Source organism: Triticum aestivum, chromosome 7A (assembly GCF_018294505.1).
Source record: "Triticum aestivum cultivar Chinese Spring chromosome 7A, IWGSC CS RefSeq v2.1, whole genome shotgun sequence".
Taxonomy (NCBI): Eukaryota; Viridiplantae; Streptophyta; class Magnoliopsida; order Poales; family Poaceae; genus Triticum; species Triticum aestivum.
In genome coordinates this window covers 510271995-510294738 of record NC_057812.1, presented here as the reverse complement: position 1 = coordinate 510294738, position 22744 = coordinate 510271995, and the positions used below count along the sequence as shown (strand labels likewise).

Here is a 22744-nt window from a genome sequence, read left to right as displayed (position 1 = left end):
TCTCCCGATCCAACCCTCCGAAACACCTCTATCGCAACAACCCTCATGCCGCTGCCGGCGGCGGCCTCTGGCCGGCTGGCCGGTGGCAGCAGCGCCTCCAATCCGACTCCCCTCCTTTCATGCCCTTCTCCTTATCGTGACCCCTGTCCTGCAGCCCGTCGGCGCATCTGGTTGATTCCCATTGTCCAGATCGGATCAGGATAGGCCGATGGTCGTCAACATGATCTGCTGCTTGCTCAAATCGGCCTCCAACTGATTACCCTCCACTACTAAATTTGCTCTATTTTGTGACATTTCACTTGTGTCACGTACAACCCTTTTTCGTCGCCAAAAATAGCCACCATGACGTTTTTCGGCCGTCGCCCCCACCGTCATCGATGATCCCGTCACAGGTGATCGGTCGACGGGTTTGATCAGTCAAAGATTCTGACATGTGGGGCCAGCAGTTGCTGACGTGGCTGCTTCCAGATGGGTCCCCCGTGCGTTTTATCGCCGACGGTCCCGTTAGTAATAATCGGTCGTCAGTTTTGACTAGTGAAAGCTCCTGACATATGGGCCCAGAAGATGCTGACGTGGCTGCTTACATGTGGGACCAGGTAGTCTAATATCGGTGACGATGTGTCGTCTGACCTGTCAACGTTTTTGACATGTGTGCCCATTGTTGTGGTGATGTGGATGCAGGTCACGACGTCCATAACTGTCGTCATAGTCTGCACTGTGTAGGTGCTGTCAATTTGTTTTATGTATTGCAAATGGCGGGCATATTTGATACAAAACTGAATTAATTTTCAAGAATTTTAATATAAATTTAAACAAATTTTGAAATACAATGAAAATTCAACCCAATGACTACATCGTAAACAAGAACACAAATCCGAACAAAACTCAAAAAACATTTAAAAACTTAATAAAAAAACATAACCCTTCCGCCGACAAGAGACAGGATCCACTGCGTCTCTATGGCCTTGAGGCCACTGGAGACGAGGCAGACCTGCGCCGGTGCCAGCGGGAGGCACGAGAAACCCTAGCCCTCGGATGTGAGTGGTCGTTTGATAGAAGGGTTGAATCACTTTTTGTTTCAGAGTAGGAGGGACAACGTTGGTCGATGGAGATCTCATAGTATTAGCCTTTTTTAGGGCAATCTAATAGTGGTAGCTGATCTATTTAGATAGCATTTCTTAGTCGGGCCACGCATGTAATAGGAATAAAATGTGGCTATTGTTAAGTTCCACCAAAACGATGAAGATCTTCGCTAGTGTGCCCACGTCCACACGGGCATCCTCGCACGTCGCAAGCAAAATTCCGTAGCATGTTTCTTTCCCCTTGAGGTCCAGGATGGCACGTGCGTGGCGTACTGGCGTTCGAGACATGTCCACCTTTTTCCCCACCGCTGGTACGGAGTACTACTATGTAGGCTCGTCCGTTCTCGCGCCTCCATCTGCTTCGCGGCGGTGTGTCTGCCATAGGTCGAGGTAAGGTGAGACGACGCTGCTAGGGTGGCTGCCGCGGCCTCGGATGCACATGGCCGCTCCACTTCTCGGTGATATCGCCAGCTGAGCTGCTGCTATGGAGGAGAAGATCGTGGCAGGAAGTGACCAAGAAGAGGAGAGCGACGCGTCTCCCAAACCAAGACAGTTTTTCTTTTCAGAGCCACATAGGGCATTTTCGACGTGAACGCCTATTCTCCCTTCATATATTCCCCCGGCTCGGACAATTTTAAGCCTTCAATGTAGATGTCCATATTGGTCCAGACACGGACGGCGTCTAAAATCCTCCGGCCCTAAATGAGAGGCGGCGGAGTAGGGGCGTCTGGATGTCCGCCACATCGGCCCGACAGGCCGGTTTCCTTACTGTTTTTAACGAGGCCCCTCGCTCTCGCTCACGCTCTCCTTGCCTTTCAAAACCCTAGTCATTGCTCCGCCGTGATGGGCAAAAAGACAACACTGGAGGAGCGCCTCTGTGGCCGCATGGTGTGGTATTCGCAACTCCTCACCACGAAGCCCGGTATGGGGTGCGACGCTCGGCGTCATTCCCTAAGATGCAGGTGTCGCCTGTTTGGGTCCTCTTCGACCCGAAGCTCGCGGAGGCCTGGTCCTTGGACCGGTTCAAGACCACCAAGGAGTCGGATGCCCGTCGTTAAAGTCGGATCAGTCAAGACCTACTCCAGATCAGGATCGCCGAGTCGAAGCGTGAGCTCGGCCTCAAGATCGATGAGAGTGCAAAGTGAAGAAGGAGGCATGGTGGCTGGGACGACGACAACAACAAAGGCGGCAATGACGATGATGGTCTTGATAGCCTCGAAGGTCGTGCGTACGAAGTTGTTGTCCACTATTTACTCTAGTTTAGATTAAATTTGGAGGAGTTTGTGCGTACGAAGTTGTTGTCCACTATTTACTCTAGTTTAGATTAAATTTGGAGGAGTTTGCGTGTACTAATATATGTGAAACTTGTTGAATTCGTATTTGAAATGTTTGAAACAATGAGATAACATGGAATAGCCCTGAAGAGACGACTATTCGCGACGTCTGAACATGACCAAAAACATTTAAAGACGACATGTTTGATAAACGACCTTGGAGATGCCTTAGGGGTTACGGCAACTATGACAATTCTAGTCACCAAATCTGTCTCAAATGTCCGGACAGGACGACCCAGACAGTTTTAGCCATCCAATGCTGGTCGTCAAACACCGATAAACAGTTGGCTAGGCGGTCCGGGCGTCTGCTGCCACGGTTAGTTGGACCACATCTCCTTGTTGATCCGCTTAGCCAACCGTCCAAATTTATTGATTATGGTTGCGTGACCTTTGTCCGGCCTGTTGTCTACGGACATGTCTGAACACGTCCGCGGACATTTGTAGATTTAAAATAAGCGCTGGAGTTGGGAAAATACACAGGAGCTCCTGGGTGCTCCACAACCCTATACGAATATTAAACGTAAAAAATACCAAAAAAAACTGAAATTTGGGATATCAAATCTGGGTTCTCAATCTACTTCCGTGTGAAATTTCGTAGAACATATCTGTGACGAAGGAAATATTGTCCGAACAAAAATCCATCCAAAACAGTTTTATCCTATACATAGGTTTTTTTGTCTTTTTTGCCACGAATACGTTTTCTAGTATTTTTCACGAAATTTCACGCGGGAGTAGATCAGGAGCCAGGTTTTGATATCCCAAAATCTCAGGTTATTTTTTAAATTTCTCGCTATTTTTTATTTCAATGTTCGTATAGGGTGAGTTGCCCTTGCTCTCGCAGCAAGCGGCTAGCGCAGGTCATGCACAGTGCTGGTCTGGTCTGAAAGAGCAGTGCCGCCGATGACACGCAAACAATATTGAATGCATGGTACCCTAAAATTTTTTTTGAATGCATGGTGGCGCTACAGTGGCTACGTACCGTACGTAGGTATAGCATTAAATGGAGCACACGCGCTATATGTATATGCAGTACTACTCGGTATAAACTCCATACGCAGGGAGGCCGATGGCGGACAAATTTTGTGTTTTGACCTTTTACTCAAACCTATTAGAGATCTGACTCTAGTTTGATTTTTTTTGCAAGATCTGATCATTTTGCTACCGTCAGGATTCATGGCAGTAGGGTATAATAGTCTACCGTCAAGGTCTCTGACGGTAGGGTTATACAGGCTACCGCTAGTCTATTTGGCGGTAGCAAAAGGGTCAAATCTTCAAAAAAAAATTCAAGCTAGGGTCAGATCTCGAATATGTTTCGAGAAAAGGGTCAAAACATGAAAAAAATGCCGCCGCAGGCATAAAGGAGCTCCAAACGCTCAAAGGAATGGAATTTCATCACATGTAAAGCTTCAAACTCTACTGTAAGCGCTGAACGCGTACGGTCTAGTGTTGAGTAAGTAAGTTCGTATGCATCTCCCTCCCCCACCCTAAAAATGGGTTTAGCTGCATTTAGTTTGGTAAGACGAATGCCATGGCAGGGGAGGAGGGGACATTTGGTGAGACAAATGCGGACGCCTACGTTGCTCAAACAAAACACGAAGGCCAACGATCTTTTTATCCCTACGATAGTCTTGCGCGGGAATCCTCTCTCTCTCTCTCTGCATTGACGGTTTCAACGCGAGAATCTTATTATATCCCCCTGGGGAGAAAGCGGAAATGAGTAGTAGGTCATCTGCAGCAGCGGTGCGGCCTAGCGTAGGGCAATGTTTCTTGCCTTACTCTACTGTGGTAGGGTCATGATGTATCGCTCTGGGACTCGAACGGGCGCGAATTAACCTGTGGTTGAGATAGTTAGGTGGATAATGGTATCCTCATTCATCAGTGTTTAAATCTTGATGCTCGCATTATTTCTGGATTTATTTCAGGATTTCCGGCGATGCGCTTTCAGTGGGAGAAGACGTTTCCGTCGACGACGAGGCGTCTAAGACGACTTCGTAAATCTCAAGATGATGTGCTGGCTGAGTCTTTCAGAGGCGCTTGTGTCTGTACTGATGCTAAAAAAAAAACTGGAACGGGTAGATTTCGTCACGTCTCAGAAAGAGAGATGAAGCGACGGGTCGCGTCGACCGGCGCAGCAGCAGCAGCACCAGCATGCCCGCCGCCTGCTCTCTCTAGTCCTTCACCTCACGCCCGTGCCGTCGGTCGAATAGACCGATCGACCAGACGTTTCGTACGTGCACGCCGAGCTGTACCACAACCCAAGGAATACAAGGCTAGCCAGCCAGCCAGGGTCGGCCGTCGGCGAGCAATCCAGTCGGGCCGGTGAGGCCAACTCCACCGCACGACCAGAGACGGACGTTCGCAGTAGCGGAGCTACAGCCCCAAACCTGGACGGGCCAGTACAAAAAAAGCCAACTATTTTTATTAGCTCGGTCTAATTTACCTATCAACCTCCATTAAACTTGCTATAACATAGGCGGGGCATAGCCTATTTCGTCAAGACGTAGCTTTGTCAGTGAATGTTCGGTTTGGTCGGATTTTGTCCTTTTGGGGTGGCGATGAGGTTGTCTATATCCGCGTCTGTTCAATGGGCCGTGGGTGCGTCCAACGCGCGACTACATTTCAAATCATATTCGAAGGTTACATGATTAAAAAAACAAAAAATAAAATAAAATGCCTAAAAAGTAAATAAACGCAGTTAAAAAAATTTAAAACATAATTTAGGGCTCACGGCCACAAAACGGCCCAGTTTCACGGTTCACTTAAACGGTCCAGTGCCATAATTTTTACATAAAAATAAATAAAAAAACGCCGTCCGCGTACTCCTGCCGTGGTCGTCGCCGTCTTTAGTGGCCGCCGGTGTCGTCGTCGTCGTCGTCGCTGATGAGATCGACGTAGTCCGGCGGCGTCCACAAGTGGGCCGGCGGTCCGTGGTGCACGGGGGCGGCATGATGGAAGGTGGCAGGTGCCTGCACCACCTCCTCTCGCGAAGAGGCGTCCCGCTCTGGTGAGTGCGGCGGCGTGGGGCACCAGTCCACTCCCCCCACGACGGTCGTCGTCTCCGGAGTCGTGCATGGCCAGCTCAAGTGCTGGCCCACCAGGTCCGGGTTGAACGAGGCCACCGACGGTTCCCCCATCACCTCCTCCTTTGCCGCCATCTTCAGCTCGGGGATGATGACGTCGCCGGCCGCAGAGAGAGCCGTCATCTCCTTGAGGCCCTCCCATTGGTGCTTCTCGTGCGTGCGCATGAAGTCCTCCATGACACACGCCATGATATGAGCCTCCTCCTCCGCTGTCATGCGAGGAGGGGGAGGTGGTGACGGAGACGGGGAAGGCGACGACGTGGGCGTGAGGCCGCGCACCCGCTTACACCCGCGCACCTCCCGTCGTGGCCGCCGTGGCCCCGACACCGTGTCGACGAAGTAGGACGCGCGCCGCACAACGCGCTCATCCTGGAGCCACGTGTCCCAGAACACGAAGTCGGGGGTGTACCTCTCGTCGTAGTAGAGGTCGTCGGGGTGGAGGAGGCGGCGGCACTCGATCTCATCGCGCCGCGCACGGCCACTCATCGGGACCGGTGGGATCGGGACCCGATCCGCGAAGAGGTGCCAATTGTTGGGGAGGTGCACGTCGCTCCACGGGACCGGTGTCCTTGTCTCCCACTACCACCAGCACACGTCCGCGGCCAGGTACCATCGGTCGCGCTCGCCGGCGATGGTGAAGGGGGCAAGCGCGGGGACTCGATTGGAGGTGCATGGCGGTGATGCGGGCTCATCCTTCTTCACGGAGCCGCGACGACGTCCCGAGGAGGAGCCGGCCTCGCGGCCGTGCTTCGCTTTGCGGCCGTAGTTCCATAGCCCCATGGCTGCGGCCGGCCGACGAGTTCAAGGATGGGGAGCAGCTAGGGTTTGGGGAGTGTCGGGTTTCGAGTGGGCAAAGAGGGGCCGGAGTGGGAAGTGTGGACGACGATCGGTCCACGGCTTTCCATTTAAGAAGGACGGTGACTGTTCGCTTGGCGGATGATAGGTGAGCCCACCCGCGCGTGCGCATTGATGTTGGCGGGTTGGAGATAGGTGGCCGCCTGCCACGCGGCTCCGACGCGAACGAGTCGCGCGCCCATTCGCTGTCCTGCTCGACACAAACCCGACGCATGTTTGCGTTCGAAATGAGTTGATCCGAACACAAAACGAACTAGATGGGTTCAGACCATCGCGCGCTGGATCGTCTAGTTTGTCCCTTTTAACCCGAACGAACGACGCCGGACGGGATGGGGTTGGGCAGTGGAGTTGGCCTGAGTTGGGTGGCGAGAGAGGCGTCGGGGCGGTGAGGGCGGCGGAGGCTATGTAGAGTACGTGTAGCGCCACACGCGGCGTGGCGAGCGAGTGAGTGTTCAATCATCAATCAATGCGCCGCAAGTGGAATAAAAATTTCCTCGCCTCTGACAACCGCCGTTCTCCGGAGCAGGCTACCGCTTTTCCCTTCACACCTCGGCGGTAAAAAAATACATTCCTCCCGCTCTACTGCCTGGGATCCTACTGCCGCAAGCACTGTGCGCAGGGAGACAGCACAAGGGAGCGAAGCTGAGGACGCAGGGCACGATGGCAGCCCCGTAGTCAGAGAGTCCAAGGAAGGGCAAGAAAAAGCAGGCAGGGGAAGGGAGGGGAAGCGGAAGGGGCCCAAGATAGCGAGGCGGCAGCCATGGAGGTAGAGCCACCGCCACCGGCAGCGGCAGGGGCAGCGGTGCCGCGGAAATGCGGCGTCGGCGGGGAGCAGCCGGGCCACGGGACCCCGAATCGGCCGCGGGAGGCGCAGGAGGACCAAGCAGCCCCGGCGCCGCTGCGGCGGGAGCTGGCGGCGGCGCGGGCGCGGCGGAGGGCGGGCCGCGCCACGCCCTCGCCGTCCTGGAAGCTCGAGGCGTCGCCGCCGCGGCCGGAGGAGCCGCCGGCGGACGCGGCGGCGGCGGGGAGGAGGAGCTCGTCGGGGGCGTCCGCGCGCCAGCTGGGCGCCACGCTGTGGGAGATCCAGGACGTCGTCAGGGCCGCGGGCGCCGGCCGCCGGATCCGCAGGCGCGCGCGGAGGGGGCCCGCCGCGTCCCCTCACCGCGGCGGCGACGACGACGACGACGTGGATCGAGTGAGGGCTCCGCTACCTCCCTCTCTCTGCTTTTTCCTGGTCAACGTCGGTGACGTCGCTAGTCAGTTGCGGTCTGCTATTTTCACTTGCCGTCTTTTCCTGCTATTCTGCCACAACAACTCCATATACATACTCTGCATTGGCATCATGTCATTGTCGCCGAATTTTCAGTGGATCAATATGTTAGAATTTGTTCCTCAATGCACATGCCAGTGCGGCGGATAGATTAACTTTTCTGCCACAGCAACATACGTATCATAGGCTGCTGCTTCTTGAGATTTAGCCATTTCGGCGCTACTAGAAAAATCCTAGCCGCAATGTGCCCCTTCCTCGACTATTTTCGAGGCAGAGATCAGGTCCTAAAATGCAGTACCAAGCACGCCGCGTTGTTCGATTCGATTAGCCTTAGCCTCGCTCCGAGATTTCTATTATTTTGTTCTCCACTTTTGTGGTGTTGAACTGTCAAGAAGACAAGAAGTAATGTGCAATAAAGCCGCAATCCACTGCTGTCACAGTAGTATATACTTGTACCTTCCTTTCAATTGAGGGCGAGCTCGTACATATTTTTGGCACATGAATCGGGCATGTTTAGTATTAATGTGGTCCCCTGGCCCTTGTGCATTGGCTGCTTAGTGATAAAATGCCCTGAAATTTATCACTCAGCAGTTGCCTCAACAGAATGGAATTTGGACTGCCCTTCTTCTAGGGGAATTTGGAGTATGTTTTGCACATAGAACCTGCAACTAAATACTAGTAACAGTATTAGTTCGAAATGCACTGGTGTTGAAACATCAAACATGTCATCAACCGTATATGGTGGAGGGTTTTTTCGTTAGGAAATTTTCTTTAGGATCACCGAGTTCTCTGAGTGTTCTTGGGTTGATTATTTTAAGATCATGCAAAAGCTAAGGAAGAGACATAGAATGTTAAAAGGAAAAACCTCCGGGCGATCATTCACAAATCAGGAGCTGGCAAATATTTCTAGCAGTCCTATGTATTCGTAGTTCTTTGAGATGGACTTGATGTGAATTTCTACCTTGCATTTGACTTGCATGGTTGATTACTGTGATGATTGTGATTCTTTTTCTTGATGTTCTCCTAGCAAAATCCCAATTCTAAAGGTGTAAACACATCTTCTATCAGTTGGGATCTTTGCCATAAAATCTTGGCAATTGTTTTAGTATACATCTGAGCTTGAAGAATATGCTTTCTCCTTGTAATTATAACCTTAATGTTCCCTACTATGTAATGATCCTAGAATATATACGAAAACACACCTGTACTTCATGTTCTTCTAAATTTTCTTTCTCTGAAAAAAGGGGAAACACCCACCTTGTATTAGATAAACTATCTTTAATGTTCCCCACTATGTAATGATCCCAGAATATATACGAAAACACACCTGTACTTCATGTTCTTCTAAATTTTCTTTCTCTGAAAAAGGGAAAACATCCAGCTTGTATTAGATAAACTATCCTTAATGTTCCCCACCATGTAATGATCCCAGAATATATACGAAAACACACCTGTACTTCATGTTCTTCTAAATTTTCTTTCTCTGAAAAAAGGGAAAACACCCAGCTTGTATTAGATAAACTATCCTTAATGTTCCCCACTATGCAATGATCCCAGAATATATACGAAAATGCACCTGTACCTTCATGTTCTTCTAAATTTTCTTTCCCTGACAAAGGTAAACACCCAGCTTGTATTAGATAAGCCAAAGTATTACAAGGTATATATGGAGAAATGTGTCACAATAATAGATGGGTAGCATAACTATGTGTCGAAAACAAGCACAGAATGAAAGGGTAACGAGCTTGCAGTCCAAGACTTCTACTGTCTAAAAAGCTTGCGTTCTGCACCATCTTTCTCTCGAAGTCCAAGCTGAGCAAATGCTGTATTGCCATCACACATGCCACACAAAAGGATTTCAGTTTGTCTTGTACTTACAGATCATATTAGATGTATAACTGTTTGGTGCAATGCAGTATTGTAGCATCATGTTCTGTTTTTCTTATAGTGATGTACATGCTCAATAAATAGGATCTTACGATTTTAAGTACATAAGTTTCTGAAGAGATTTTTTTGCTAGCATAATTCAATGGTTTCAGATTTACCAAACTCATGCCAACTAGAATATCATGAATTTTATGAATGATGCTTCCTGAACTAGTTTTGCTTAAAGGGAGCAATGCTTTCTCTTTGAGGTGCCAAAGCTTAAGTTCTTTTGTTCCAAAAGCCATGCATTTTGAGATCTCTTAATGTAATTCCAATGGAGAATTATGTTTTCTGCTGTAAGCTTCACAGCTTAGTGTTTTGTTATTTTACAAAGCCATGAGTTCTGAATTCCATAACTTCTGTCGCATTTCAGCCACATATTTCAGGCGGCTGTGGTAGGGATCTTTCAGCACCATTGATGGAACATGAAAAGTTACATGAAGATCGATGCCATTCAAGGCAGTCTCTTTCTCCTGCAAGTTACACTAGCTCAATTGGGGTATGCACACACATCCCCTCCCTTTACTCATCTCTTGGTAATTTTGGTGTTTTAGTTGTCATGTCATCATGGAATCAAATTTAGCATTTGAATCTGTACAAGAGTGACTTGCATGCTTATTATGTTTGTTGCTTATTATGCATTATTATCTCTAGACTGGAATGCCAATACTATTTCTGTAGCCGGTGTGATCGTGCATGCTACTGGTCATGCCATCTTTTATCCTGTCGCCAATGATGACATGTTGTGTTATTGGTTTAGTATTTTGCAGCTATAAACATTGGAGGAAACATGTTTCTCACAATTGTATTTGTCTGTCCTTTCATTAAACAGGCTGCTACCATAAACCTCGTCAGTCCTACTCGGTCGTTGAATTTCAGGGACAGATATAGGGATGCAGGTTGCAATCTTAAAACATCAACAGAACTATTGAAAGTTCTGAATCGTATTTGGAGTTTGGAAGAACAGCATGCGGTTGATGTGTCAGCAGTTAAGGGATTGAAATCGGAGTTGCAGAATACACAGGCACGTGTTCAAGAGCTTACGCAAGAGAGGCAGCGATATCACTATGAAATCGAGTCTCTGGCCAGGCAAGTCACTGAAGACAAAATGGCTCGGAAAAACAAGGAACAAGAGAAGCTTAGAGCAACCCTTTGTTCCCTGCAAGAGGAACTTGAAGCTGAGAGACATCTGAGGAAACATTCTGAGAATCTCCACAGGAAGCTAGGGAAAGAGTTGTCTGCGATGAAACCGGCATTTCTCAAGGCTGTAAAGGACCTGGAGAAAGAGCAGAAAGCAACCCGCCTGTTGGAAGATCTCTGCGACGAGTTTGCGTTAGGAATCAGAAACTACGAAGAGGAAGTGAGGGTGTTAAAGCAAAGGCATGTAAAGGAGTATGAACAGAAAACTGATAAGTTGGTGGTTCATATTTCGGAAGCATGGCTGGACGAGCGAATACAGATGCAAAATGCTGATGCCAGGGGAGATTCAGAAGGGAAAACCTCAATCACGGAGAGGTTGAGCGGTGAAATACGGAGTTTCCTTCATGGTAGAAGATCAAGCAACTTCTACGGTGTTAACAAACATGCTGGTAATGAGAAGGGAGATGCAAGCTTGTGCCGACAGTCCCTCGAATCTCTGCACTTAAATGGAGCCACCAGTGCCCCCCGGTTAGCTGAAGATGATGAAAATTCTGTTGCTAGCGACTTGCATTGCTTTGAGTTGAACATGCATGGAGACGCTGTGCAGACTCATGACCTTGCAGGAACTCGACGGACAGTCGCCGACTGCATGTATTCACCAATGAGAAGGCTGGAGTTCTCCGATGGTCTGTCTGTTGAGGGCTCAAGGATCTCATCCGCAAGACCTTGTTCAGAAAAAGGCAAGGTAAAGCCAAGAAGCAGCAAAGCACAGCTGAATACTTCGGCGCCAGAAATCAGCTCTCGCAACGGTGACAAAATTGATCCTATAGATGAGCAGAACGAAACAGTCATGACCCAAGTTTCTCGACGGTTGCACGATGACTTGCTGAAGATCAAATCAGAGGCTCCTCAACATGCATTTCTAGAGCGAAAACCCCATGATCATCATCCCCGGACGTACCAGTTTCGTGAGTGTGCCGCGTCGTCAAGCGATCTGCTACACAATCTGCACAGTCCAGCCCGGCAGCTGAAGAATCATCAGCGCGCGCCGTTGGACTACCAAACATCTGAATGCACTACTACCGGTGACCTGCGTGGTCTGCGTAGTCCATCCTGGCAGCTGAAGAACCAACGCGCCTCATTGGACTACCAGATATCTGAGTGTGCCACCACAGGTGACATGCACAACCTGCGCAGTCCATCCTGGCAGCTGAAGAATCATCATCGGTCGTCGCTGGACCATGAAATCTCCGAGTCCTCGCCGGCGCGGTCTCTCGGCTCAAAAGACAACACGCTCAAGGCGAAGTTACTGCAAGCGAGGCTAGAGGGGCAGCATGCCCGGATTAGGGCGTCGGGCTACCCCTTGATCAGCACAAGGAGATGAGCACACCGACTGGCTGGCACCCTTGGGCTGATGAGCTTCCATGTTGTGGTTTCCTACGGCATGGAGCTGCATTTTAAGTTAATGTGACTTGATGTGTTTAGAATTTCACGCGCGGCGTCTCGGGTCTCGGGTCGCGGGCGGGATATGCGGAATTGTAGCTGCATGGGGGAGGAGAGACAGACCCCCTTGAGTAGATTTGCTGCATCCTTCAGGCTCATCCGGCTATGATTGAATGATTGAATGTACGTAGTAGAGATGGACTTTCGGTAATCACCTGTTGTTGTAATGTTTGTATTGTATAGTACTAGTATTATATGTGTCGATGTAGAAGTAGGAACCTGAAACACCCGTGGCAAAGCTAATGGCTGGAAGAAAGCTTGAGAGCTGTACTATTGTTCCCGTCTGCTTGAATTTTCAGCGCGATCTTGCAACGATCGTCTGATTATATGATAGTACTACCCATGAATGAAAGCATGTGGTCAAGATCGATGGACGTTCACGTTCGTGTTACGTGCCCAAACCAAAGCGCCGCGTGGTTGGCTGGATGCAGCAGTACACCAGCCAAAATTGTGTGTTTTTTCTCTTTTTTTTGAGGCAACCTCGCAAAGTTTTTTTATTTTTTGAGGGAGTTGTCCAGCGTTGCCATCCAGGCCTGCCATTTCTGCATCTGCAGGCCCAAGCCCAAAGCAGCGCACGGGGATAATAAGCTGCGACGGTTGCTCGTCTCCCCCGAGTTGCCGCACACCTCTTTCCTTCCTGAGAAATAGAACACCCAAATCCCCTCGGCGGCGCAACCCTAGCAGCACGCCGCCAGCGGCGGGCCATGACGACCGACGGCGACATCGACATGGCCGACCTCGCCTCCCTCGACGCCCCGGCCTCTCCCGCCGCCGCCGCCGCCCCCTCCGTCCGCTTCCAACCCAACGTCAAGGGCAAGCCCAAGCCCAAACCCAAGCCGAAGCCGAAGGCCAAGCCGGCGCCCAAGCCCAAGCACAAACCAGAGCCGGAGCCGGAGCCAACACCGGAGGAGGGTGACCCCCACGCCGCGGCGGCGGCGGCGGCGGCCACGCTGCCGGAGGGCGGCGTGGACGCGATGGAGACCGACGCGGACAGGGTGGGCCCCGGCGAGGGCGCGGATGACATGGATGTCGAGGACGAGGACTTCGTGGTGCGGGAGATCGACGTCTACTTCACGCCCAAGCCCTTCGACAAGGACAGCAAGCTGTACATCATGCAGTACCCGCTGAGGCCATGCTGGCGTCCGTACGAGCTCGGTGAGGTGTGCAAGGAGGTGCGCGTGAAGCCAGGGAGCTCAAAGGTTGAGGTGGACTTGGAGGTCGACACGCAGAGCGACAACTACGACCCGGAGGTTTCTGGGTCTTTGAGGGTGACGACCCAGACGTTGTCATCATCGGAGGCGGCTGATGTGTCTGACTATGCCGTCGGGGTTCTCCGAGGCAACATGGTTCATCTGAATCATCTTGATGCGGTGATGCAGCTGCGGCCGTCAATGCCGCATCTGATTTCTGGTGCTTCGCGTACTAGGCAGCCTTTGCAACAGGTGGAAACAAATGGTGGTGGTGCTGGTAGCAAGGCTGTTCCATCCGCTAAGGGAAATCAGCACCCAGATGGTTCCAAGGACTCCCCTAAAGAACCTGAGCCATGGATTTCTCTCACTTACGAACCAGCTGGGAGTGATGTTGCAAGCAAGTACTATGCTGAGATGGTAGCAAGCGAGGGCAGGCCTATAGATTTCACAATGAGCACACATGATTATGCATTGTCATTGTGTCCCGGAGGGCCGACAGGCAGCAAGAATATTAACAGAAGCCAGGCGATCCGGGAGATGCTTTCACTGCCACTGGAAGAGCGCCTGAAGAAATGGTTTACTGAGGTGTCACAAGTGACTCGATTTGTTGCTCTAATGCATCTTGCTCCAGACTGTTCGGAGGAAGACCTTCTGGAAACTCTTCCAGTGTATGCTGATTTGGTGCGTGGTTTATGGGTCTGCCGAAGTTCTTTGTTGTATGATGATGGACTCGCTTCCAAAAGGGATCAAATTATGCTCGAGTTTACAAAAATGGAATCCATACCTGTGAAGTATGTGGAGAGACTGATCAGAGATGAGCGAACAAGGAACATGATATTGAATCCGCTGGGTAAGAGAAGGGATAAGCTTCAAGACTACAAGTTTATAGTAGCAGCAGATTCATCCTTCATAAAACGTTATTCCCATATAGTCAAGGAGCAAGAAAATGCTTGGTCGGTCCGTGCTGCAACCATGCCTGACCCCCTAGAGAAATGCAGCGCTACTGAACAAAGGAAAACCAAGAACTCAACCAAATCTAACATTCCTGTGAAAGGGCCTGATCCAGTAATGGGTAAGACCAAGGATGGCCTCGTTCAAGGAAGTGAAAACCATGTGCGCTCTGTCTTGGATAGTGTCTTCACTGCCAATAAAGTTCGCAGCTTTCCGGCCGTTGTTAGAGACTTGAGGCACTTGGCAGTAAAATATGCCTCTGACAGGAAAGATGGAGCAAGATTCCAAGCTCTGTCAAATGCTGCACAAACTTGTGTTTCACTTTCTCGTAAAGAGCTTGATGCTTCAATACGTCTTGTTGCTGTTCCTGTCCATGATTTATATGTTCAAAAGTCCGAGGAGAAGGCTAGTGTGCGAAATTGTCTCATTAAGCTCTTCCGTGATAGAGTTCCCAATGGAACATTAAAGAAGCAGGAAATCCTTGATTGTGCTCTGAGTATCTTAAAGAGAAAAATTAGTGAGAAAGAGTACCATCAGGCTGTGTCTGAGATCTGCATCTCAAATGAAGATGGACACTTGGTATTGAAGAATGGTGAAATGCCCTGAATTCAGCCATCAGGCTGTGACTGAGTTCTGCATATCAAATGAAGATGGATACTTGGTATTGAAGAATGGTGAAATGCCCTGAATTCGATATGATGATGAACCTTATAGATGTCCAAAGTGCTTGAAGTTTACTGTAGTCACAGAAGGTGGTAAATAACTATTCTAGCATTGCACGTCGTTCTCTAAAAATAGTTGGGTGTGTTCTTAGTAATAAAGATGGGCATTGGTTGTGTAATTGGTTCATATCTGGACCACTTGCTGACAAGGTTCAAAATTCAAATCAACATTTCTAAGCACTATGTTTCTTTATTAAAACTAAACCTGTGTTGTAGCTGGTCTCCGGTATTTGTTGTGTTGCTCAGGTGTTGATGTGCTGTCTTGCCATAGCAATGGCTGAAAAGTACTCCCTCCTTCCTATAATATAAGACATTTTTGACACTGGACGGAGGGATTACATCATGAGTAGGTCAACATGCAGTCTCTTCATTTTTTCATCTTTGCTACACAGCTTGCTTACATCTTTGTGTACAACGTCAATCCCAACCAGAAACATTGGGTGATACTCAAAATGTATAAAACCATTTACCTCTATTATGGTCCCAGCAAACCCTGGTGATTTGGTTTGGTTCAAGGAGAGGTAGATCTGGATTTACATTTGTTTTGGTGTGGTCTTCTTTAATTTTGTAGGAATTGCTCCAGCGGAAACACATATCAAATTCCAGGTGTATAACCATATATTGTTGTAGATTTCAGGTTGGATGGATGGTCACATGAAAGAATTGATCTGATTTTGCCATCGTTTGTCTCTGTAGAATTTTGCTCACGCTGGGCTGTGTCTATCTGTAGATTTTTGTTCATGTGTGGAAGCTGGACCGTCTATATGTACAATTTTGTTCATGCAAGAATTTTTTACTTGCACTCATTAGATCATCTTATTCTCATGTGTAGCTCAATCATTTGCCCAAATTATTGTTCTTCCATCTGGGCAATCTTTAGTTGCAGATCCATGCTTAAAATTTTATTGTGTAGATGCATGTTCACTCCCCTGTTCTGCTTGAGCCTGTTGCCTTGCCATGAAGCCCTTTGCTGCAACTTGTCACTTCACCATCGATGACACTCTGCTGCAACCCAGCTCTGTCCAAGTACTTAAATTATTCAATTTTGTTACTATATATCTGAGCATATATATTGTAAATACGAATAGTATCATAGGCTTTTAAGAAACAGTGTTGCTATCTGTTTGACATTGGTATGGGTGTGAGTTGCTTTAGAGGTTGTTTTTCTTGAAAACATATTGGTTTACCAAATTGAGTTTTGTTTCATCATGTTTTTATACCATGCCATCAGGATTTTCAGTTGTTCTTCTGCATTACACACAATATGTCGCAGCCCTTCAGGTTTTTTGGTTGTTCTTTTGCCATACCATCTATCTGTGTGTATGTTCCTGACATATAGGCCCTGTTTGGATACTCTAACTAAGTTAGAGGCTAGAGTTATATTTTAACCCTAAATTAACCCTAAACTAACTCTAACCAAAGAGATGTTTGGATGGTATGGTTAGATTGACAATAAATATTCTTTCTTAATCATTTGATTACTTTGGACCCTATTTGGATGGGAGAGGTAACTTTTTTTACTATTTTTTTAGTGGGCCCAGAAGAACTAACCCAAATAAGCACCTCTAGTGTGGGCTAGTTTTTGGGGTGGGTTAGATCCAACTAACCCACCATGTTTGGATACTTTTAGGTTATTTGATCCCCAACTAACTAAAACTAACTCTAACCTAGGAATCCAAACAGGGCCATAGTTTCCTTTTGTTGTGCAGATGTTCTTATATTTTCTCATGCCTTCCCCTCCTATTTTAGCTTAGTATTCTTTGGATATAACATAGCCGCTACAAAGGTCGGTACCAAGGGTGAGTGCCTCCACATTTGGAGATGATCTCATAGGATGTCCATTACTATGCTTCTTTTATTCTTTTGGTTGAATGTTGAACAAGGAAAAGAATAGTATCTGTGTTGCCTTGATAGGCACACCCATTATTCATTTCGTGCAAATTTTCTTATGTGAGTCTCTCAATATATTCCGTAATATTATGCACTGAGTATCCTGACCACTAATTCTTACTTCTTTTTTGCGGGAGACCATTAATTCTTACTAATAATAGGCTTCTTGATTTTTTTATTTTAGAAAATGAAAGCAAGGAATGTGTTATGGGTACACATTCTAGACAAACTATTACAAATTGGGGTAGCAAACTGGAGTAAATCAATGCGACAACACAGCTAGAGACCACTTGTATAGGAACTGCAAGTGCATAGTGTACATGGATAGGAGCAGAAAAATAAACACACCGGTCAGAAGTGTCGTTATCTAAAAAAATGGTCAGAAGTGTGACCTTATCAGCCAAACATGCATCCACATGAACCAAAGAATTGGTCAGCAGCAAATGGGTTGTATTGTTCTACTTCTATGGAATCATGACTAGAATGTGTACCTATTGTTCTACCTCTAAGAAAAGCATGACTAGAATGTGTGCTCATAGTGTACATGGATAGGGGCAGGAAAACAAACACTCTGGCCAGAAGTGCTACAAATAATAGGCTTAGTTATCGAGGTTTCTCTATGGGGTTATAAAACAAACTATTTTAGTGGCAAAACTGCTTACTATTGGTTAGCATGGTAACCTAATAACTGGTGAAGACACATCTTGGGTCCAGCTCATTTTGGACGAATGAAGCTCCAGAAATCTAAAGGCAATGTAGGTTCAGAGGCGCAGTCCTAAAACTAATCTTCCAATGGACATGTTGATTCATTCACGTGCTGTGACGAATGAACCGATTCATCAAAAAAGTCGAATGAACCGATTAGTATGTACATTGTCACGTGATCAAATGGCATGCTTTGTGGGAGTTAGATTTCTCTGATGATAGCTTTGTGTGATTTATGCAGGCATGCACAACCTAGGTAGACCTCCCTTAGAACTGTGTTTAAAATTGAAACTGGCTGTTTTTTCAGGGTCCTAACGAGTAACGCCACTTGGTTTTGTTTCGGGTGAAACTATATGCTGGCAACAAATATTCAAATGTTTCTGTTGGAGTTGTACTAATTTAATGTACGCATGTAGGAACTGGACTGGATACATTGTGTATAAAAAATCAATCCTAAGTTCAGATTTAAAAAAAAAAAGTGAATTGCTTATATGTGTGTATCTTATTGATTCATATGCCTATTCTTGAATTTTAAAATTGGGAAAAATCTTATGTCCAGTTTTTCTATCGGAGTTGTAGTAATTTAGAGTTTCTTATAGTCAAATGCATGGAATAGCAGAACTTTGTACGTCTCTCCCAGCCAATTGCTACGTTGGTATGTCCCTCCGGTTCCATCTTTATCACATTGTTTTGTGTTATTTCCCCATGGTTTACATGCTATATGATTATATTATATTCATTGTTGTTTGGCTTGCTTATACCAGTTCTAGGTAGCTATTTTTTACACTATAGGTTCAAATACCTAAGATGTGTGTGTGTTAATTTTGTGAAGGTTTCATTTACATATATAGTTATCTGCCCTTCCCTCCTTTGTCTCTGCAGCTGAACCAACAACGCAAAAGAATACTTTTCTCTGGTTAGGTTGATTATTTGCATCTGTTTGGTTGTGGGGAGCTGAGATATAGTTTATTGTTTTCATTTTGTTCATTCGTAGATATTTGATATTGTTAGATAGACGAATGGATGAATGGACCTTGTATTGCTATGGGCCTAACAGGGCAGACAAGTACAATGTACATATGCAAATAAATCCCTATACAAGGGAGAAAACTACACTACCCTATACACAACACCATAACACTTTGACAGCCCCCCTCAAACTCAGGGTGGATCTATAACACTGAGTTTAGAAAGAAATAGCTTTGTTGAGCTCGATTTTGTGCCTTCGTGAAGAAATCTGCTAGCTGGAGCTCGGAAGGCACGAATTGAAGAGCCACCATCTAGTCCCACACCTGCGATCTCGTGTAAGAAGCATCCACACCAATATGTTTGGTGAGCTCATGCTTCACAAGATCTCGAGCAATGCTGATTGTGTTGGTGCTGTATGATGAGAGAGGGGTCGTGCGGTAGTAGAAACACCAAAATCAATAAGAAACCTGTTGGGGAATGTAGCATGCAATTTCAAAAAAAATTCCTACGATCACGTAAGATCTATCTAGGAGATGCATAGCAACGAGAGGGAAAGAGTGTGTTCATGTACCCTCGTAGACCGAAAGCGGAAGCGTTAGGTTAACGCGGTTGATGTAGTCGAACGTCTTCGTGATCCAATCGATCCAAGTACCGAACATACTTACGTACTTCTCCTCCGTGTTCAGCTCATGTTCAGCTCAATGACGTCCCTCGAACTCTTGATCCAGTAGAGGGTCGAGGGAGAGTTCCGTCAGCACGACAGTGTGGTGACGGTGATGGCGATGTGATCCGCGCAGGGCTTTGCCTAAGCACTACGACGCTATGACCGGAGGAGTAAACTGTGGAGGGGAGCACCGCACACGGCTAAGAGAACAATTGATGTGCCTTTGGGGTGCCCCCGCCCCCGTATATAAAGGAAAGGGGAGGAGGTGGCCGGCCAGGAGGAGGCGCGCCAAGGGGGGGAGTCCTACTAGGACTCCACTTCGCCCCCCTTCCTTCCAACGAAGAGGGGGAAAGGGGAAAGAGCGGAGAGGGAGAAGGAAAGGGGGGGCACCCCCACCCCTTGTCCAATTCGGATTGGGCAGGGGGGAGGCGCGCGCCACCTCTTGTGGCCTGCCTCCCTCTCTCCACTATGGCCCATGAGGCCCATTAACTTTCCCGGGGGTTCCGGTAACCTCCCGATACTCCGAAAAATCCCCGAACCTATTCGAAACTATTCCGGTGTCCGTATATAACCTTCCAATATATCAATCTTTATCTCTCGACCATCTCGAGACTCCTCGTCATGTCCGTGATCTCATTCGGGACTCTGAACAAACTTTAATCACCAAAACACACAACTCATAATACAAATCATCATCGAACGTTAAGCGTGCGGACCCTATGGGTTCGAGAACTATGTAGACATGACCGAGACACATCTTCGGTCAATAACCAATAGCAGAACCTGTATGTTCATATTGGTTCCTACATATTCTACGAAGATCTTTGTCGGTCAAACCGCATAACAACATGCGTCATTCCCTTTGTCATCGGTATATTACTTGCCCGAGATTCGATCGTCAGTATCATCATACCTAGTTCAATCTCGTTACCGGCAAGTCTCTTTACTCGTTCTGTAATACATCATCCCGCAACTAACTCATTAGTCACATTGCCTGCAAGGCTTATAGTGATGTGCATTACCGAGAGGGCCCAGAGATACCTCTCCGATACTCAGAGTGACAAATCCTAATCTTGATCTATGCCAACCCAACAAATACCTTCGGAGACACCTATAGAGCATCTTTATAATCACCCACTTATGTTGTGACGTTTGATATCACACAAGGTGTTTCTCCGGTATTCGGCAGTTGCATAATCTCATAGTCAGAGGAATATGTATAAGTCATGAAGAAAGCAATAGCAATAAAACTAAACGATCATTATGCTAAGCTAACGGATGGGTCTTGTCCATCACATCATTCTCTAATGATGTGATCCCGTTTATCAAATGACAACACATGTCTATGGTCAGGAAACTTAACCATCTTTGATTAATGAGCTAGTCAAGTAGAGGCATACTAGGGACACTCTGTTTTGTCTATGTATTCACACATGTACTAAGTTTCCTGTCAATACAATTCTAGTATGAATAATAAACATTTATCATGATATAAGGAAATATAAATAACAACTTTATTATTGCCTCTAGGGCATATTTCCTTTAGTCTCCCACTTGCACTAGAGTCAATAATCTAGATTACATAGTAATGATTCTAACACCCATGGAGTCTTGGTGCTGATCATGTTTTGCTCATGAAAGAGGCTTAGTCAACGGGTCTGTAACATTCAGATCCGTATGTATTTTGCAAATCTCTATGTCTCCCTCCTTGACTTGATCGCAGATGGAATTGAAGCGTCTCTTGATGTGTTTGGTTCTCTTGTGAAATCTAGATTCCTTCGCCAAGGCAATTGCTCCAGTATTGTCACAAAAGATTTTCATTGGACCCGATGCACTAGGTATTACACCTGGATCGGATATGAAGTCCTTCATCCAGACTCCTTTATTTGCTCCTTCCGAAGCAGGTATGTACTCCGCTTCACACGTAGATCCCACCACGACGCTCTGCTTGGAACTGCACCAACTTACAGCTCCACCATTCAATATAAATACGTATCCGGTTTGTGACTTAGAGTCATTCGGATCAGTGTCAAAGCTTGCATCGACGTGACCATTTACGACAAGCTCTTTGTCACCTCGATAAACGAGAAACATATCCTTAGTCCTTTTCAAGTATTTCAGGATGTTTTTGACCGTTGTCCAGTGATGCACTCCTGGATTACTTTGGTACCTCCCTGCTAAACTAATAGCAAGGCACACATCAGGTCTAGTACACAACATTGCATACATGATAGAACCTATGGCTGGGGCATAGGGAATGACTTCTAGTTTCCCTCTATCTTCTGCAGTGGTCGGGCATTGAGTCTGACTCAACTTCACACCTTGTAACACATGCAAGAACCCTTTCTTTGACTGGTCCATTTTGAACTTCTTCAAAACTTTATCAAGGTATGTGCATTGTGAAAGTCCAATTAAGCGTCTTGATCTATCTCTATAGATCTTGATGCCCAATATATAAGCAGCTTCACCGAGGTCTTTCATTGAAAAATTCTTATTCAAGTATCCTTTTATGCTATCCAAAAATCCTATATTATTTCCAATCAACAATATGTCATCCACATATAATATTAGAAATGCTACAAAGCTCCCACTCACTTTCTTGTAAATACAGGCTTCTCCAAAAGTCTGTATAAAACCATATGCTTTGATCACACTATCAAAGCGTATATTCCAACTCCGAGAGACTTGCACCAGTCCATAAATGGATCACTGGAGCTTGCACACTTTTTTAGCACCTTTAAGATCGAGAAAACCTTCTGGTTGCATCATATACAACTCTTCTTTAAGAAATCCATTAAGGAATGCAGTTTTGACTTCCATTTGCTAAATTACATAATCATAAAGTGCGGCAAATGCTAACATGATTCGGACAGACTTAAGCATCGCTATGGCTGAGAAGGTCTCATCGTAGTCGACTCCTTGAACTTGTCAAGAACCTTTCACAACAAGTCAAGCTTTGTAGAAAGAAACATTACCGCCAGCGTCAGTCTTCTTCTTGAAGATCCATTTATTCTCTATGGCTTGCCGATCATCGGGCAAGTCAACCAAAGTCCACACTTTGTTCTCATACATGGATCCCATCTCAGATTTCATGGCCTCAAGCCATTTTGTAGAATCTGGGCTCATCATCGCTTCCTCATAGTTCATAGGTTCATCATGGTCAAGTAACATGACCTCTAGAACAGGATTACCGTACCACTCTGGTGTGGACCATACTCTGGTTGACCTACGAGGTTCGGTATTCACTTGATCTGAAGTTTCATGATCATAATCATTAGCTTCCTCACTAATTGGTGTAGGAATCACTGGAACTGATTTCTGTGATGAACTACTTTCCAATTCGGGAGAAGGTACAATTACCTCATCAAGTTCCACTTTCCTCCCACTCACTTCTTTCGAGAGAAACTCCTTCTCTAGAAAGGATCCATTCTTAGCAACGGATATCTTGCGTTCGAATTTGTGA

At 46.9% G+C, this 22744-nt stretch overlaps 2 protein-coding genes across 2 annotated transcripts; both read left to right on the top strand.

Moving 5' to 3' along the window:
* Window positions 1-6723: 6723 nt before the first annotated feature.
* Window positions 6724-12554, top strand: LOC123147885 (uncharacterized protein At5g41620). Its single transcript, XM_044567202.1, has 3 exons — window positions 6724-7546; window positions 9921-10046; window positions 10380-12554. Exons 1-3 carry the CDS (start codon window positions 7112-7114, stop codon window positions 12069-12071), a joined length of 2253 nt encoding a protein of 750 aa, XP_044423137.1. The 5' UTR covers window positions 6724-7111; the 3' UTR covers window positions 12072-12554.
* A 232-nt stretch (window positions 12555-12786) lies between these two features.
* LOC123147886 (uncharacterized) lies at window positions 12787-15233 on the top strand. The gene has a single exon (XM_044567203.1). The coding sequence runs from the start codon at window positions 12895-12897 to the stop codon at window positions 14935-14937; it is 2043 nt and encodes a 680-aa protein (XP_044423138.1). The 5' UTR covers window positions 12787-12894; the 3' UTR covers window positions 14938-15233.
* The last annotated feature ends 7511 nt before the right edge of the window (window positions 15234-22744 follow it).

Bases quoted from the DNA above. Each gene is read 5' to 3' on its own strand.
- LOC123147885 (XM_044567202.1), top strand. From the start codon at position 7,112: ATGGAGGTAGAGCCACCGCCACCGGCAGCGGCAGGGGCAGCGGTGCCG. The intron at 7,547-9,920 runs GTGAGGGCTCCG...GTCGCATTTCAG, and splicing joins ACGACGACGACGTGGATCGA to CCACATATTTCAGGCGGCTG. The intron at 10,047-10,379 runs GTATGCACACAC...TTCATTAAACAG, and splicing joins GTTACACTAGCTCAATTGGG to GCTGCTACCATAAACCTCGT.
- LOC123147886 (XM_044567203.1), top strand. From the start codon at position 12,895: ATGACGACCGACGGCGACATCGACATGGCCGACCTCGCCTCCCTCGAC.